The sequence below is a fragment of the Myiozetetes cayanensis genome, unplaced genomic scaffold (genome assembly GCF_022539395.1).
Source record: "Myiozetetes cayanensis isolate MyiCay16 unplaced genomic scaffold, myiCay2020 scf19, whole genome shotgun sequence".
Classification (NCBI taxonomy): Eukaryota; Metazoa; Chordata; class Aves; order Passeriformes; family Tyrannidae; genus Myiozetetes; species Myiozetetes cayanensis.
This window is the reverse complement of record NW_026087400.1, coordinates 14,700,061-14,715,961: the sequence shown is the minus strand read 5'-3', so window position 1 is coordinate 14,715,961 and position 15,901 is coordinate 14,700,061. Positions and strand designations below refer to the sequence as shown.

General features: G+C 46.2%; 1 protein-coding gene and 1 long non-coding RNA gene across 4 annotated transcripts in view; one reads left to right on the top strand and one right to left on the bottom strand.

Annotated features, from left to right (window-relative positions):
• Positions 1-5,605: 5,605 nt before the first annotated feature.
• On the bottom strand, positions 5,606-10,349 carry SRSF6 (serine and arginine rich splicing factor 6). The gene is made up of 6 exons (XM_050313520.1): positions 10,060-10,349; positions 9,737-9,885; positions 8,325-8,452; positions 7,919-8,127; positions 7,241-7,330; positions 5,606-7,124 (listed from the first exon to the last, which is right to left on the bottom strand). Exons 1-6 carry the CDS (start codon positions 10,164-10,166, stop codon positions 6,761-6,763), a joined length of 1,047 nt encoding a protein of 348 aa, XP_050169477.1. The 5' UTR covers positions 10,167-10,349; the 3' UTR covers positions 5,606-6,760.
• Positions 10,350-10,762: 413 nt separating this feature from the next.
• Positions 10,763-15,901, top strand: part of LOC126639059 (uncharacterized) — a 39,012-nt gene continuing 33,873 nt past the window's right edge. For all 3 annotated transcript variants that reach the window (XR_007628746.1, XR_007628745.1, XR_007628744.1), the window contains exon 1: positions 10,763-15,004. This is a non-coding gene — a long non-coding RNA (uncharacterized LOC126639059). The remainder of the gene's footprint in view (positions 15,005-15,901) is intronic.

Below are 15,901 nucleotides of genomic sequence, written 5' to 3'. Positions count from 1 at the left end.
AACCCATGAATTCAGAATGATGAATTTCTAAGAAATGGCTACATTTGGCAAAAAAAGAGGAGACAGCCTTGGATTCCCCGTAGGTTCTCTGGCTAATGTAACCACTTCCCTCTCCTGTGCCTCAACTTCCATTTCCATGACCTCTGTTGTAAAGCATCTGAACGTACATGTATAAATTGGGTTGTGAGAGGCTGAGGAGCTGCCCTGAGGAAGGGAATCAGCGGGTTTGGGTTTAGAAAAAGTGGAACAGGAGCCAGCCTGGCCCTGGCAGCCCCAAGGGCCAGCCCTGTCCTGGGGGGCACCAGGCCCAGTATCACTAGCTGGATGAGGGGGGTCTGTCCCCCTCTGCTCTGCTCTGGGGCAGCCTCATCGCAAGTCCTGGAGCCAGTTTGGGCACCTCAGCTCATGAAGGACATCAGAGGGCTCGAGTGCGTCCAGAGGAGGGGTCCAGGATAGGAAAAGGGTTTGAGGGCAGGACTTAGGAGGAGCAGCTGAGGCCCCTTGGCCCATTGAGCTCAGAGAAGAGAAGCTGAGGGGTGACCCCATCAAAGTCTGCACCTTCCTCACAGGGGATGGGAGACAAGGAGATGGAATGAAGGTGCATCACTGGAAGTTCAGATGAGACATTAAGAAAAGGTTCCTTGCCCAGAGAGTGGTCAGTCCCTGGAACAGGCTCCCCAGGGAAGCAGTCACAGCACCAGCCTGCCAGAGCTGTGTGGACAATGCTCTTAATCCTGTGGTTTAGTTCTAGGTGGTCCAGCGAGGAGCAGGGCTTGATATTGGATTCAATGGTCCTTATGCATCCCTTCCAGCTTGAGATATGCTATTTGTGATTCTATGAACTTTTGTTTACTTAAATTTAGCTCTTCCTAATGCTTTTCTTATTTGACTTATTCTGACATGGATTATTCAACTCTGCTATGCCATTAATCCCGCTAGACCCAATGTGTGCAAAGTGCAGCAGGGCTGTGCTGCTCCAGGATTTGTCGGGTCAGGATTCATCCCCACACATTCTGCTATTTATGAGATAGCAGCATCCAGGTGTGCTAGTGCCTGTCACTCCTGAACTCAGCCACAGGCATGTCCCAAGCCCATTTCACCCAAAACCTGATACAGACCTCATAAAACATGAAGCAATAGGACATTGCTGCTTTTATTCCCAGTGAGCAGGTCATTGCAATCCTTTGCCTCCGTTTCATGCTTTCCAGGGGGATGTAGTGTATGGAGAACAAAACAATTCTGGTCTGGGCTGTCACACACACACAGGTGACACCTAAATTGTGGCAAATGGTGGATTACACTTTCAGTCACAGAGTTTTAATTGTCAGCAAATAGACCCAGATGGGGTAAGTGGAGACGCTCTCTCAGAAGTTTTCTTGTGTCTCCCCAGTTACGGTCAGCTTTTACTCTGTGCTCATACCAGAGTTGAGCAAAACAGGAGATACTGTTGGACCTCACCATTCCCCTCCAGATTAATTGTACAGCATCCCAGTTGCTCCACTGTGATCATGACCTGCTGTGTTATTTTCCTCTTGGGTTGATGCTGAGCAGAATCAGGAACACAAGCGCTGTGCAGGGAAAACATTTAGCACTGTACCCAATTCAAAGGGAAGCATTGCTTTCACCCAGCAGCTTGCCTCAGGGCAGCTGTGCACTGTGGTCACACCAAGCAGGTGAGTTGTGATCTATCTACCACCTGCTGACTTAACAGCACTAACTTCTTATTCACATGTACAAGATAATCCTGTTCCAGGAGCTGCACACACCAGTAAAAAGTTACATAACCAAAAGTTACACACCAAAAAAAGTTACGTAAGTAATTCCCCCTACAACTCCATCCACATGACAGCACAGGCTGCATCTTCCAGTCACTTCCAATCCTGGTGTCACCTGCAGATCTTTCCCTCTGCTATTTTCAGTATTTTGGACTGAAATCACTGTACTCAGTTCTTACCCAAAGGTAAAGCACTGGAGCAAAGACTTAAGCTTTTGATTTAAAAATGAGTAAAAATAGTTTTGTAGATACTTTAAATTAGACAACCCTGCAGAACTCACTTTCTGTGAATAAGAGAAGAGGGTATTGCCCTTGAGTCAGAGAATCACACAGAATCAAGCCCAAAATTTGATTAGGAGTACAAGCCATTGTGAAGTACATCCCGAATCATGCATGACCTATAGACATCTTCCTATGGTCAGCATTTTTTCAGCGGTAAGGATCATACCAGCTGCTGTGATCCATTCCTTCTCGTAGAGGAACACAGCTATGTGCATCCAACTTAGCCCTGGTAGTGACAGACATTGCTAAAAGGGTGGAAGTTCGTGAGCCACTTCAGCTTTTTTATTGCCATTTTTTAATTGGATTATGGAACAGCTGAACTTTTCCCTCTGGCATTTACACATACATTTATCAAAATAATAATGTGTGAAAAAGCCATGAGAGTTAAGAGCCTGCATTTTGGCATTTGATCCTTTCCACCCAACCACAAAAGAAAAGGGAGAAAAGAGCCGATCACGATGTGACAGATTATGACCCCAAGGACACAGTTAAAATTCCTGAACTCCTGCCACTATTCAAAGCAATGTGTGTTAGTTTTAGTTAGCTTTTTGGTTTGTGTTAGCTTTGCTCCTCACCTTCCAAACTACCATGTTCCTGTTCACTTTAAACAGCCCTTACAAAGTGCCAAGGACACAGCAAAGAGCTGCTGATGGTGTAGCAGCAACTCTATCTTCAACCACAACTTAATGATGCATCTTTAACTGTCATAGTATCTGCACCATCTTTCAGGGACGTTCCAAGTAGCAGCTCAGCCTAATTGTCGGGATTCCCTGAGCCAAGTTCCTACTTTCCCAGCTTTTGCTCTTTGATGGTATGAAATTGCTTTGTGGATGTTACAGTGCCAACCTGAACTAGACTCAAGCAGGAATTGGAAATAGTTCAAGTTATCCCATCTGTGAATAATAAATCAAAGAATCATGTTTTAAATGCCCATCACCATTGCTCATCCAAGGGCAGTTACAATCTGGGTTAGGGACAGAGTAATCTCCCAATTGTAAATGATCTCTAACCCCACAAAATTTAGAGGTAGAAATGTTATAGTAGGAAAAAGCAGTGTCACGTATTCCAGCTACTCTGAGCATGATCTATCAAGGTGAGACTTTAGTGTTCATCAAAGAAGTTGTGCTCTTCCTTACAGCTAAGACAAGACACTGTTCCATGCTTTTCATGATGTAGAATCAAATAAAAAGTGAATCAGAGGTTGTGGATGGTCCCTTCCCAGAAGTGTCCAAAGTCAGGTTGGATGGGGACTGAAGATGAACCTGGTCCAGCTGAAGACGTCCCTGCCCATAGAAGGGGAGTGGAATGAGATGGTCTTTAAGATCCCTCCAACGCAAACCAGTTTGTGATTCTCAAATTAAAGGATGGAACTTCATTTATGTCAAAAACCAAAATACAAGAAGAGATGCTTTTTCGAATACCAGAAAAGGCTAAGACCAGACCACACTGCAAATACAGCCCCAGTTTCTAAGTTTTGTCTTTTTTTTCTTTTCTCAACAGTAGTGTTGTTTTCTCCTTCATGATTTGCTATAGGACACTAAGGTTTTGTCAGTCTCGTCCCCCATATTTGATGAGAAGGCACATCTCTGTTTTGCCTTTTTAAGGACAAAGTTAAACTGATGCAAAAAATTAAAAAATTTTTTCTTCAGCCCAGTACTGAAGCATGTCCCCAAAAAGCCAGCTCCAGGATCAGGTTAAAAACTGAGCTATGAGTAACTCCAGATGGTTTTGACCTTGACTACTGCTACTACTGCAGACAAAGCAAAAGGCAGCCAGCATACAAGTCTGCTAGTCTTTTTACCCTTCTATGAAATTTATCAAAATCCACTTTTAAAACACCCAGAAATCTGTTGGGAATAATCACACTTGTACTCACAAACACGTATCAGCCCCAAAGTGTTCCACTCCTACAAAAAACTGTGCTGACAGCGCTGGAATGTTGAGGGTGTTTGGGTTTTGCTGGCAAATTTTTTACAGCGTTTTGACAAGCCTTGCACTTAACTGTGCTGGCTCAGGATATGGCACTACCAAAATCCTACAGGCTTTCCAGAGGAAACACATCCAAAAGGACACAAGTCCTGCCAAGAAATCCCTGCTTCTCTTTTGCACAGCCAAGGGAGACAGAGAATGTAGCTCCAGCAACACAACAATACTGATATTTAAAGGCGTTTCAGGCAAGCTGGTCAAATCCAATCCGGTACCTCCCTGCAATTCATGCATAAAGACGACTTCAATCAAACACGACCATTGTCACAGCAATCTCATTTCAGAAAGCCGAGTGTAGTTGGTAAGAGCCATTGTTCTGCAGTGCTGACCAAGGCTGGGGTGCCCACAGCCACTCCAAGGCCAAGACATCCTCAGGCCTGCACTGGGGGTCAGTTTTAGAAACACAGGTTTACTTGCACATGCATGTGCAAAAAAGTAATTGTCAACATCTTGTTACCACAGAGATACTGGAAATACGCACATGCACCTTTCAATCTGCTGAGCTCTGAGCTCAGTCCTTCTTTTGAGTGTATTTGACTAGACAGTTTTCCATGAAGCTCTGTTTTACAAAGAGGAGCAGTTCTCCTTCAAGCTTGACCTACTCCAGCGTAAGTAAAACCAAGGTAGCTTAATACTTGTGTTAAGGGAGGCAAATACTTCCTCAAGTGTGACTTAGGTTGCAAGTCCGCATTAAACTTATTCATTCTCACAGTAAGAATTCTGTAGCAAGCCTCCAGTACTCCCCTCCTGTTTGAAATCCAAAGCCAGACGTACCACCTGCAGCAACCAAGACTGCAAACCAACTTTTTTAGTCATTAAGCTAAAAATACACCTCCTTCACTAAAACGGCTTCAATTTAAGACAAAATTTCCATATCACAAATTAACCTCAGAGTCATGCAGGCAACGCTGCAGTACCAAGTACTCAGAAGTGTTGGTTTAGCTATGCCAGAATTATCTGTCAGACTCCATGGCTGTATTATCCTAGGGAAGCTCAGTCTGCCAGTTCAAGTCCAGTTGCTTTTTCCACACTTGGGATAAAAACAGCTCAGAGAAGTGTATGCCATGTAAAAGCAACAGTAACCTGACCTTATGGCAACACCAGGCATGGATTCACTTCGGGTTCCAGGAATGTTGAACGCACTCCTCCATTCTGGCACCTAGTGTGGACACTCACCTGCAACGAAGTCCAGCTTTCTAGAGATGATCAGAAAGAGGCAAGAAACTGAATTTTAAGGTAATTGTTTATATCAAGCAATGCCAGGAGAGAGAAATGGGCATTAAGTCACACTTCACATGTGCCCCACCCATGACCCAAATCCTCTGGGGAGATATGTGAATTGGAACCAGAGATGCAGTTGTCACACCCAGCCACATCTGCACAATAGACCAGGTGACAAACGGGGACAGAAGGAACTTGTGCTGGTCTCAAGCACAAGGCCAAGGGCATTTCAAGAGCTACCAAGTCTCTCACTAACTAGTTTCTTCAAAAAGCAGGATAAATAGGGACTTCCCCAGCATGAGGCAGAACAAGAATCCCATTACACTGGAATGAACACAAGAGTTTGAGTCACCAATTTAATTTTATACAAGTCAAACTACACGTTGTATAAAGAGTACAAGGCAGTTCTAATGTTTGCTACTGCATCTTACAAAAATCAATGTAGTTATAAAGGGAAATTTTTGGGATGAGTCCTATTCCACAATTTAAGTGAATTGGCAACTGTGGTTTAGCAAAGCCTTTGTTAAAACTAGAACTCTAGCTCCAAGAGATTACATTTCCAAGAAAGTTGACCTACACACAAGAGGATTATAGTTCTAGTCTGAAGCGAAACGTTAACATAAGTGAGTCAAAGGGGCGGGAAGACAGATTTCTTTACTTGGGTTTCATATCCAGTAGAGATTTAGAGGCTGACAAACCATACAACACACTAGTGACTTGGACCATAGCCAAGAGACACCTCTGTGTCTGACAACAATGACACTTGATGTTCAAGCAAAAAACATCCGAAAGCTTTAATTCTTTCAAGTCTGAAATGAAGGAGTTTTCAGCAATACTGTAGGATACAGGTTCCAGAGTACCTTTATTACCTTTAATACAGTCACAGTATGGGGGAGAATGTTCTTTTGGCAAGTTAAGGTACTGTACCTTATCCCCCATAAATCCTCCAACTTGAGTTTATTGCTGGTCTAAAATCTTCCTAGTATTATTACTGGTTAATATAATTTGCAGCCTGCTTCCAAAATGACAATAAACCAGAGAATTGTATGACCTGCCCAGCAAGGCAATTCTGCCTTTGGCAGCACTCTGAAACCTATGAAGCTAATGACACCCATAGCTCTAATGTAATGAAAAAAAAATAGGAAAAAAGGATACTTTCAAAAGAGCCCAGATTTTAGCCTGTTTATATTCAGTTTATTTTTAATATAAAAACCACTTTGCATTTAAGAGTACTCAAGTTACTCCTGCAGAATTGCTATAAAATCAAACTTTTAGCTGAATTTCTACAAAAGGGGGACTTTCCCTGCTTTGTACCACCATCTCATGTCATATTGCCCCATCTGGGATACAAATGAAACCTTTATGCCTCATGACTTAATTCTTAGGCCATTCAATCCTGCAGGAGAAAAAACCAGCTTCTGAAGTACTAACGTAACACTAATGGCCTGACAGGTAGGAAAATGTTCCATAATAATGTGCAAGATGAGAGTTCTAGTCCTAATCCCTTGAACTAGATCTTGTTCGTGAGCGAGACTTTGAACGGGACCTGGAGCGGGACCTGGACGCAGCTCTTTTGGGTGGTGACTCAGAACGAGCCTTGGCAGATGGCTGCTGCTGCGGAGAATTGGAACGAGACCTGCTCCTCGACCTGGACTTAGACTTAGCATCTCCTTTACCATTTTCTTTGGGAGATCGAGACCTGGACCTGGATCTGGATCGAGACTTCTCAGACTTCTCCTTGGATCTGCTGTGAGAGCGTGAACCCCTGTCAGACTTGGGTTTCGATTTGCTCTTTGATCTGGACTTCCTGCTTTTGGATCTGGAACGTGAGCGGTCTTTGCTTCGTGACCTGGATTTAGATCTTTTTAAGAGAGACAGTTTATTCTGTGTGACCTGTAGTGTACTTACAGTGTCTGTAAATATCTGTCAGTGAGCAGCAGTCCCTGTACTGACAGTGTTTAACACACTGGCACTTACCGCGAACGGCTTTTGGAGATGCTACGGGACCTACTGCGGCTGCTCCGACTTCTCCGACTTCTGCTTCTAGACCGTCTCCTGGATCGTGATCTGCAAACATTTAAAATTTAATTCGCCCCCTTTTTCTTTGCCTCATGTGTCCTGCATCATCTAGAAGAGTCATAGTGTGGCTTGGGATGCAAGGGACCTCAAGGATCACCTGGTTTCAACCCCCAGCTATGGGCAGGGACCCCTTCCACCAAGACCAGATGCTAAAGCACCATCCAGCACTTCCAGGGATGGGGCAGCCACAGCTTCTCTTGGATACCTGTGCCAGTGCCTCACCACCCTCTCAGGAAAGAATCTCTTCATACATGCATCTGATGCATTATGCTATCTGGTGGCATAAGCTAACAGAAAAGCTGCTACAGAACTTCTCAAGAGTAAGGATGGCCAAACCAGTACACACTATTAACCCACCCAGACTCAGTGTACCATCAGTGAAATCACATCTGAGGTTTCACATGTGAAAAAAAACTGCTCAAACCCGGTTTTGCTGTACTGCATAAAATAATTCCTTCTACATTCTCAAGTCCCATCCTATTCCTAGACTATCAGCTGAAGGTGACTACTGCAGGTAGGGTACCTATGCCCATTCTGAGTGTCTTGATCCAGTGACTGACATATTTCGAGAGTTACCTTGACCTGCTGCCAGAGTAGGATCGCCTATGGCTTGAACGTGGCTTGTCTTCCACCAGCCTGATCTTCCTGCCGTTTATCTCTGTGCCATCCAGTTTATCCAGGGCACGCTTCATGTCCGAGTACGACCGGAATTCAATCACTCCTTCATTCGTACGCTCTTTGTGAGCATCTGCATAGGTCACCTCCCCAGCCTGCCTCATGAAATCCTTTGAGGAGCAGAGGAAAAGTTACAGAACACACCATAGGCTGGGGCTCTGCAAGCAGCACTCAGTGTGTGCAAACATCCACGTACAAACACTTTCCAATTACTTCTAATTCAATATCAATATCAACATTGCTATTAAAGGAAGCTACTGTTTTCTGCTTGTCACAACAGGCTCCACAATAGAACATCAATACATACTTTCAAATCCTGCCAACTACAGCGACTGGAAAGGTTTTCAACAATCAGTCTGAACTCTGTACGAACGGGTGGTCCATATTTATCTCGTCCTGATTGTCTGCGACTGCTATATCCGCCACCACCCCCACCTTGATTGTACAAAGAAACAAAGTTAGATCGTCCCTTAGCATGAAGAAAGCTTAATGTTCTGAAAAAGTTAGTTTAACAGTCATATTTACTGGAGTAGGACTTTATTTCTCTAAGCCTCCAATAAACTTTGCAATTTTGCCATAATCTACATTAATGGCAAATCAAACAGACTAAAATCCTACAAGTCTGTGCTCCTAAGATCTGTTAGAGAGTGACTGCTCCTTATTAGATTCACCTTGCTAAGTTTTATTTTACAGAACATTGTAAAATATAAAACTTAACTGATTACATGCATTTCTACATTTTACAAAAACGTTTACTAGTTACACTAAGTACTTACATCACAGTATGAGGTTTTTGGTGGTGGTTTGGCCACAAAACACGCAAGGTAACAGTCACCTAGTTCAGTTTAACCAGTTTTGTCTAACCCTTGGAATCCTCACCATCACCCTGCGTCTAATGGCAAAAGGCTGCTGTCGTCATGGCTTCCGGTAAGGTCAGCCAAAGGGTCATAGGGCAAGGGTCACACAATGTATGGAAAAGCCATGGCCAGGAAAGGCAGTCATCTTAGCCTCAGTGGACACAGCCTCAGCCCCACTGGTCACTTTTAAATTGAAACATCAAGGACTTGTTAAAAAGTTTGAATTGAACATGCAACAATTTTAAAACAACATACATTTGATTTTTTTTCAGAAAGACAGAACCCTCCCCCTCCCCCAACATCACGCTTCCAGAGACCACTAAAAAGGCAACCTTAGTACTTTTAATTACAGTACTAGGCCGGTTAAACTCTACAGAGCTCACTCAAGAAGCTTACACGAGTGAGCTGAGCACTGAAATATTTACTATACCCACCCCTTAGCACAACAGATTCCTGCTCCAAAACCTCCCCCCCGTCCCTCCCATATACCCAACTGAAACATTCACATGAAAGTTCACAGCTGAGTGATTCTCCCCCAATTACGCAACTATATTTATACATTAACATTACTGATGCAACATCGCTGTCACATCTAAACGCTCCCAATACTGGAGCCTCCAAATCAACAGACCAAACCCCTTCTAAAAGGCCACGATTTCGCGGCCAGAAGTGCTATGGGATACCAAAGCGCATCGCTGGTGCCGGAAAATCTCTGCAGTCCTTGCGGTGCGCCGGGTATCACCCGCTAGCGACCCCTCTAGCCCCGGGGCTCGGTCCCAGCCGAGCCCCCCTTGCCCCCGGCCCTGCCCCTGCCCGCCGCCACCGCCCCTCGCCCCGCGGGGAGGGACGGGCCCGGACTCACTGCGGCTGCTGTAGCTGTAGCCGTCCCTGTCGCGGCGGGGGCCGCGGGCGTGTTCCACGATCACCCGCTCCCCGCACAGATCCTTCCCATTCAGCTCGTACACGGCATCATCGGCGTCGCGGGAGTCCTCGAACTCCACGAAGCCGTAGCTGGGGACAGGAGAAGGGCCCGGTCAGGCAAAGAACAGCGAGGCGGGCCCGGTCGGTGCCGCGGCCCCCCCGCTCCCCTCCCGCCGCCATCTTGCGCCGGCGCCACGCGGCAGCGGCCGCGACATGGACGGGCTCGGCCCGGGCTCGCGGGGGGGCCGGACGGACAGTGCTCACCCGTTTTTGAGGTCGACCTCGAGCAGGCGGCCGTAGCCGCTGAAGAAGCGTTGGATGTCCTTCTCCCGGACATGGTAACTCAGGCGGCCGATGTAGACGCGCGGCATATCCGCGGCGGGGTAGGAGGGGGAGGAGAGGAGGGAAAGGAGAGGAGCAGGAAGGGGAGAGGAAGAGAGAGAGAGAAGGAGAGAGAGAGGAGGGAGGGAGCGAGCGAGCGCTGGCGGAGCGAGCGAGCGCTGGCGGCGCGAGGGGCGAAGGCGCAGCGGAGCGGCTCCTCGCCGTGCCGGCGCTCCACAATGGCGCTCGCCGCCCGCCGCCGCTTTTACCCAGGGGGGCGGGGCCTGCGGTGACGCCACCGCGCTGCTGCGCGCGGGCGGCAGGCGGGGGGAACGCGTGTGCGCGCCCTCGCGCGCCGGCGGTGCGGCCGTTGAGCGCTGCACGCGCACGCGCTCGGGGAGGCGGGTGGGGTCCCGCGGGCGCGCGAGACTCGCGGGCGGGCTTGCGCATGCGCGGGCCGTGCCCGCCAGCTCCCCACGGGAAGAACGGGAGGGGAATTCTGAAAAAGACTTGAAATGTAAAATAATCCGTTTGTTTAAGTAATTTGTGTCTACTCTGAGATAACTGCAGGTTGGCGTGTCCGATCCCAAAGCTTCTCTTCCCACTACAGCTGTATTCTGTTATTTTCCATTCCTGTTCTCCCCAGAGGGTAACAATTCCCTGACTCAAACCCCCTTCATGTGGACATTCACCTGGACTTGTCTGTGCTGGCACCTACGGAACCGCATGTAAGACTCACTGGAAACAACCCACTTAGTCATTCTTGCTAAACCATCCCATGCCCGGTGAAAACTGTGTAAGCCCAGACTGAAGTTCAAGGATAAGGAGGAAAGCTCAGCCTGTTCTTCAGGGCTTTCCTGCAAGTGGATGCTCTTCAGGATCAGAGCCTTAAGGAACTGCATTTCTCCAGTGATCTGCCCTTCAATGTTTTCCTTGCAGCCCATAAAAGCTGCTCTCGCATAGTTGATCATGCTCATTTCAACATCTATGCCTCTTAAGGAGTTCTTTTCCCAATTCCAAACAAGGAAAAATAAATTCTTCATGGCAAGATCGTCTCCATTCAGTCTCTAAACTCTCAGCCCACAGCTGATGTTTTACATCACTGCCTTTTCTGGGGAGAACATCCCTGGAAGTGGATGACAACCAGCCTGCTCAGCTTAGGGCCGTACAGAGCAGGAGTGAGCACAAGGCCTCTCTGGTGGAACATCTCAAAGCTCTTGGCACGTGGCAACAAAGTGAAATTTGCTGAGGCCATATGGAAAGGGACAGAGGATTCATATTAGCATCTTACCATTTGGTTTTGTTTTCCTGTTTCCATCCTTGAGGAGGAATAAAGTATCTTCAAGGTGCCTCTTCGCTGGGCGCCATATACCCCTCAAGTGCCCGCTCAAGTCATTTGCAAATTTTTTCTTCTCACACCCTTGCCCTTTTTTCACTGTTCATCCCCCATAGTCAGTGGGATGTTTTTCACATTGTTTCTTCTTTCTCTATCCTGCCACCTTGGGGAGCTTGGTGGCTGGGCTAGGACCAGCTTGGGGCCCAGAAGGAGAAGGCCATTTAGGGACTTCTCTGACCAGCCTTGGCTGTAACTAAAATGGCCTCAGCCCTGTGCTGTCTTATGCCTTCTCTTATGGTGCTGGAAACCCTGGAAGGCAAGAACTGGCTGCAAAACAGTGACACAGCGACCAGAGATGAACCTCACCTCTCACACAGTCCAGGCAAGCTGGTAGAGGTTGCTCAAAGCAGGTGCAGATAAGATCAAATTATCTTCTCCATCCTTCCAGATCAGTGGTCCCAGGCCCTTTCCCCGGCCTCTCTCTGTTGTGTCATATCAATTTTACACCCTTGACTTGGAAGTCATGTTCCTGGTACACATGAGCACATGTGGCAGAAGGTTCAGCCTTTGAATCAATAGCTTTCCTCACACCCAAAGGGACATGTGTCCCTGACCCCTGGGACTCAGGATGAACCCCTGGGACCCAGGATAAGCCCCTCCAATGCATTAGTTTTATGGCTTGATCTGCCACATCAACTGGAGCTTTTTCCCCTCTTAAGAGTGAAAGGCTCTGATCTCTCGTTACAAATATTTGAATCTGTAATTAATCATAATCTGTGACATATGAAGCAAAGCTCTGGTAACCTTCTACTAACCTTTTATTATTAGTCCAATAAAAGTATCACATGTAATATGTCTGTCTTGTTGAGGGCTAATCCCTCTCCTGAAGCACTTTGGCAACATATTAACAATAGTATCCTGCAGTCCTCTGAAGAATCCTCAGGGTTCTCTTTTAAAAAAAACAAGGACTGGTTTGATGAAAATAATCAAGAGATCCAGGAATTGGTGACAAAGAAGAGAACTGCTCACCAAGCACACCTTGCTCAGCCATCTTGCTATGTAAGAAAAGCAGCCTTTTGTCTTCCATGCAGTCAGCTCCAACAGAAACTTCGAGACATCCGGAACAAGTGGTGGATCAATGTAGCAGAAAGGATTCAATTATGTGCAGATGGGTGATTACAGAGGATTCTATGAAATCAGCGTATGGACCTACACACCAGGTTCAAAGCCCTTTACTCAGCGCAGATGGTCAAATGCTTCTCACAGATAAGACTTCCATTCCCAATCGATGGTCTGAACATTTTCAGACTCTCTTCAGTACCAGCTGTGTAGTTCAAGGCTCAGCAATTCAGTACATTACACAACAACTGGTGAAAAATGAATTGGATATTGTCCCCACTATGGGAGAAACTCTTCAGGCCGTACAGCAGGTAAAAACTGGCAAGGCAGCTGGGGTTGATGGAATTCCACTTGAAGTCTGGAAGCATGGAGGCCAAGCTGGTGGTGCATTGTTGGGAACGAGACAAACTACCATCAGACCTTTGTGACACAGTCATCATCACTCTGTATAAGAAGAAAGGAGATAAATCAGACTGTTCAAATTACAAAGGTATTACTTTGTTCTCTATTGCTTTTGCAAGAATACTTCTAACAGATTAATACCTGCTATCTCAGAAGACCTTCTACCTGAAAGGCACTGTGGTTTTAGAGCTAATAGGAGCACCACATACATGGTATTCGTTCTCAGACAACTGCAAGAGAAGTGTAGGGAACAGAATAAAGAACTCCATGTAACTTCTGTTGATTTCACCAAAGCTTTTGATACTGTGAGCAGAAAAGGTTTGTGGCAGATTTTGGAACGTTTAGGATGTCCCCCCAAGTTCCTCAAAATGATCATTTTGCTTCATGAGGATCAGCGTGGCCAAGTCAGATACGGCAATGCACTTTCTCAGTCCTTTCTAATAACCAATGGTGTGAAACAAGGCTGCGTTCTTGCACTAACTTTATTCATAATCTTCTTCAGCATGATGCTCCAAAGGGCCACTGCAGACCTCAAAGAAGAAAAACATATCTACATGTTGTAGATACCATATCTATATGAGCAAGTTAATACAGGTTATCTGTTATGTAATGACCGTGGTGTAGATAGGGAGTTGAAGTCCTGATGGAAGCCGTGAGAGGATGACCAGTTATGGGTGTCCCAGAAAGAAGCTTTGAAGTGATTGGACAGGACTGTGCTTACTCCCCCCACATTTTGTAACCATGCCTTTTTCAAATATAGGAACTTGTTCAGTTTTAATAAAGTCAGTCTCTCCATTTTCACCATTCCAGGAGGGTTGTGTTTTTATTCACTGCCACATCTACATTCGATATCGTACCAATGGGAGCCTATTCAACCTAAGGTGACTGAAGGCCCATACTAAGACTTTAAATCATCTTGTCCGTGAGCTGCTTTTTGTGGACGATACTGCCCTCGTTATCCACACAGAAGCAGCTCTGCAGCATTTAACATCCTGCTTTGCAGAGGCTGCTGAGCTTTTTGGGCTGGAAGTCAGCCTGAAGAAGTTTTCTACCAACCTGCACCTCAGGAAGTCTTTCATCATCCCCATAACATCATTGGCAAATCAGAGCTCAAGTCAGTCCGGCAGTTTAATTATTTGGGAAGCATCATCTCCTCGGACAGTAAAATTGACAAAGAGATAGACAAAAGGTTGGCAAAAGCATAGAGAGCTTTCGGAAAAATCCATAAAACAATTTGATGTAATAAACACCTGAAGAAAAGTACAGAGATCAGTGTTTACAGAGCCGTTGTACTGTCTACTCTTTTATATGAGTCTGAATCGTGGGTCATTTACCGCCACCACTTGCGTCTCTTAGAACGCTTCCATCAGCGCTGCCTCCGTACAATCCTAAACATCCACTGGACGGATTATGTGACCAACACGTCTGTCCTTGATCAGGCAGCAGTCACGAGCATTGAGGCCATGCTGCTGAGAACACAGCTGTGCTGGGCAGGGCACGTCTCCAGGATGCAGGACTGCCGCCTCCCTAAGATCGTGCTCTGTGGGGAACTTTCCACTGGCTGCCGCAAGAGAGGAGCCCTGAAGAGGAGATACAAGGACTCCCTGAAACAATCTTTCCACTTTGGCCATCATGATCATCACCATTGGTCTACCCTGGCTTCCAGTCAGGAGGCCTGGAGACACACCATCTATAACGCTGCTGCTGCTTTTGAGAACACACGCAGGATCACTCTCAAGGAGAAAGGACAATGCAGAAAGAATCGCATCTTGTTGATACCACCTAGGGAGTCTTTCTGCTGTGCCTTTTGCAATGAGACTTGTCTATCTCTCATTGGCCTTTTTAACCATCAGCGTGCTCATAGCAAGCATGGGTAGAGCCCTTCTCAAATCTTTGTTTGCAAAGCCCAGACATGATGATGATGATGATGATGAGGGCTAATATTTGGCTTGTGATTATTTCCTGTAATCTGCTGTCAGAGGAGCCCTCAGTGTGAAATTCATGTTCTTTCTCCAGCCATGCCACCAGCAGGTATGGGAAGATATGAATGTCTTATGAAAACAGTCTAAAATATGTGTATCATGAATTTGTCATGTCCCAGCTGTTTGTTGCAAGACTGGTGTCTCAAGAGTCTGCTGTCAAGTGTCTGACTGTTTCTGTTATGCTTCCTTCTCCCATCACCTTGTCCATATCACATCATACTCCAGCCACTGACTCCCAGGCTTTGGACCAAAATGGGACCCCCTGACACATATGTAGAGAACTGCTGAACTGACTGTCACTGTCTATGCACTAGTGACTCGGATGGGACTTTTTTCCACTGTTTCTTTTGCAAAATATGAGGGAATGTCCTTGTATGCCTTGAGTCCCCTCTGGGCATAGTCTTTGAAGTGCCCAGTCCAGGACAGCAGCCAAGCATGGCTTCATGGGGGCTGTCCTGGCTCTCAGACTCTTCCTCTCTCTTCTGCAAGTGTATTCATTACCCCATGGTCCCTCCATTTGAGCAGGGGCTCCCAGCATGGGGCTGAGTGGGTGTTTGTACAGGTAGAGCTCACACACACAGGGAGAAATGGATATCCTTGGGCTATGAAAATGCTTGTTCTTCTCCCCAGTAGCACTGGATGAGGTTACATGGACTATTGCATCTGCTGCCTGATCACATACTCTCTATTTCAGGTGGAGGTCCTGCCTGCTCCTGAGGAAGGTCTGTGCCCAGAAATAGCAATTACACTCTGAACCCAAATTTCTCATATTATTAAATTTGGGGGCTGTATAGAAGGGCTGTACTTTCAGCTTATGTGTTTTTATAAAAATCAGTTGATCTATATACCATGGAGGGTCTAGATCCAGCTGGCACACTGCTGTGTTAAAAACATTGTGCCAGTTTGGACTGGGATGGAGTTAATTTTCCTCGCAGTAGCTGGTATG

Bases quoted from the DNA above. Each gene is read 5' to 3' on its own strand.
- SRSF6 (XM_050313520.1), bottom strand. From the start codon at position 10,166: ATGCCGCGCGTCTACATCGGCCGCCTGAGTTACCATGTCCGGGAGAAG. The intron at 8,453-9,736 runs GTGAGTCCGGGC...TGTACAATCAAG, and splicing joins CTACAGCTACAGCAGCCGCA to GTGGGGGTGGTGGCGGATAT. The intron at 7,331-7,918 runs GTAACTCTCGAA...AAATGTTTGCAG, and splicing joins TACTCTGGCAGCAGGTCAAG to ATCACGATCCAGGAGACGGT.